Raw genomic sequence first — 2,311 nt, 5'->3', positions numbered from 1 at the left:
CTTCCCCCCCTTCCCCACCCCAGCCTCGCTAGATGCTGCCCGGAGGCCCCACCCATCGCCCCCCCTCCGCACCCCCACGTCGTCTCCTCCGGCGCCCCGTTTGTAACACACTTATATCTTGCTTTCCCTGGCTTGAGACTCGAGGCCAACCTTTCTTTTTATTCCCCATCTCCTCAAACCCTTTCCCCAAGTCTGGATCACTTCCCTCACATACCCGCAGTCTCCCCTTGAGCCACTTCTCCAGCAGAACCCCAGAGCTGTCCACTCTCAGCACCTGTTCCAGGAATGCACGCTTTCTCCCACCGCCCAGCCTCACTCTGGCTTGTAATATCCTCCTCAAGACTTTCTTGTATTTTTCCCTCCGGGGCATCTGGTTTACTTTTCTGAAGCAAATACACCCAGTTCAAATACAGGAACAAAGGCCCAAGTTCTTTCTATGCCTATTTCTTGGATGACTGACCTTAGATCTTATCATTTAATAGATGATTTTTTGCAAAAAATGCTTAGTGTAGAACTTACCACATCGGAAAAGAGCAATGCTTTTTTTAGCTGCTTGGAATCCTGAAACCTGTTTTCCTGATGACCAGCCTAGTCCTCTGTCCCCGCGCCCACTGCAGCCATTCTCACCTAGGTAATCCCATCCCCCATGCGCCCAAGTCCCTTCAGCTGTCTCTACCTACCTCTTGAGGTGGTAATAAGAATTGAACAGCACGCTGTGTGTAAAGTGCCTGGCCCAGGGCCTGACAGGGATGCCAGCCATCTCCGTCCGGGTTGCCACCTCTAACTTGAACCTCAGCGCCCCTCTCTACTCCTGTACGGTCTTCCAGTCCCAACTTACCTGTGAGTTGTGCCAGTATTGCGTCCCTGTGCTCTCTCCCTTGTTTGCCCTTTATGTCCCTGGGTACCCTAGCAAGTCTCTAGGTTTTTCCCACATAGAATGTCCTCTAGACCCTTGCTCGCAACTGACGCATTCATTCTAGGTTGTGCAATGCAACCTGCAGATCCTCTCCTCCACGGCATGTCATCTTTCCTTTCCCATGTGAGATTCTCAGCAATTTCAGAGGGCTCCCCCACCCCACTGTCTCCAGTCTGAAGAGATCTCTGCCCAGTAGGCTCCCGGGCAAGCCCACCACTCCTGCTCCTCGCTTGCTTGCTTCCTATAATCCTGTTGCCAACGACGGTCCACTGTATGGTTTACAGACTTCCGGGTTTTTTTTATCGGAGTTGATTCTGTCTTCCCAGCTCCCAAACAGTCTTCATTTAGCATTCAGCTGTAGTACCTGGGAGTCTCGGAGGTGGGGAGTGAATGAGTTGCCCTGTGGGAGGAAGAGAGAGTAAATGGGATGTGGCTTTTCCAGGGTGACATCCAATGCCGTTGGGATCTCTGATTTTTTCCCCCCTCCCCAGAGGAAACAATGCCCTTTTGATAATCATTTGCTCTCTGCTTGCCTGACAAAGTCCTCAGCTGGGGTTTCTCGGTCAACAAGACAGTGCAGACATTTGTGGTACCAAGCACCACTCTCTCAAGGCCTGGCCACACTGAGGTGATAACAACTGTTCTGCTCAAGGGATTCCCCTCTCTTCTCTCCCTCACGCCCTTCCCCACCTCCTCTTGGTGTTATACAGGGATATCATGTCCATTTATAAGGAGCCTCCTCCAGGAATGTTCGTTGTACCTGATACTGTTGACATGACCAAGGTATGTAACTCGGAAGGGGTTGGGGCTACTGGGGGAACCTGGGCCCAGAAAGTTAGAAGAGCCTAAAAAGATGGTCCAGCTCACATCCCCAATTACGTAAACAAATCAAGATCCCAAGGGAGTCTGTGGCTTGCCCAGGGTCACACAGTGAGGTGGAGAGAGCCTTGAACAGGTGTCCTTTATGTGGGTGCCAGGAGGTCTGGGTGGCTTGGAAAATCCCTGTCTATGCCTCTTGTCCCAGCCTAACTATTACTGGGACACGCTTCAGCTTTCAAAAATGCTCCAGTTTGGATGATTAATTATGTGATCCCCCATTTATTTTTAACTACCCAGTTCTTCCCGCATCCTGCCACTCTTGACTTTTAAGTAGGGCGCTATAAATCAAATGCAGAGAGAAGGTTGGGGATGGGGCAAGCCTGAGCAAACAGTTTGTGCTTAAAGGGCCTTGCTTGGGCTCCTGTCCTTACTGGTTGCTGTTGAATATCCTTTCCATCCCCAAGACCATTCCTGTCTTGTCCCCACAAAACCATGGAGAGAGCCTAACTTCCCCTGGCATAGGTGCTTGGGCCTCTCTATCGCTGAGTGCTCCCCCCCCCCCCCCCCCCCCCCCCC

The 2,311-nt window shown here is 51.7% G+C and overlaps 1 protein-coding gene across 1 annotated transcript in view; it reads left to right on the top strand.

Annotated features, from left to right (window-relative positions):
• The first annotated feature begins 90 nt into the window (after positions 1-90).
• UBE2Z (ubiquitin conjugating enzyme E2 Z) overlaps positions 91-2,311 on the top strand; it is a 14,158-nt gene continuing 11,937 nt past the window's right edge. Inside the window, exon 1 of the mRNA XM_029926778.1 lies at positions 91-1,699. Coding sequence (XP_029782638.1) covers positions 1,634-1,699 — 66 coding nt within the window. The 5' untranslated portion in view covers positions 91-1,633. The remainder of the gene's footprint in view (positions 1,700-2,311) is intronic.

Source organism: Suricata suricatta, chromosome 17, assembly GCF_006229205.1.
Source record: "Suricata suricatta isolate VVHF042 chromosome 17, meerkat_22Aug2017_6uvM2_HiC, whole genome shotgun sequence".
Taxonomy (NCBI): Eukaryota; Metazoa; Chordata; class Mammalia; order Carnivora; family Herpestidae; genus Suricata; species Suricata suricatta.
This window is presented reverse-complemented; position numbering and strand designations above follow the sequence as displayed.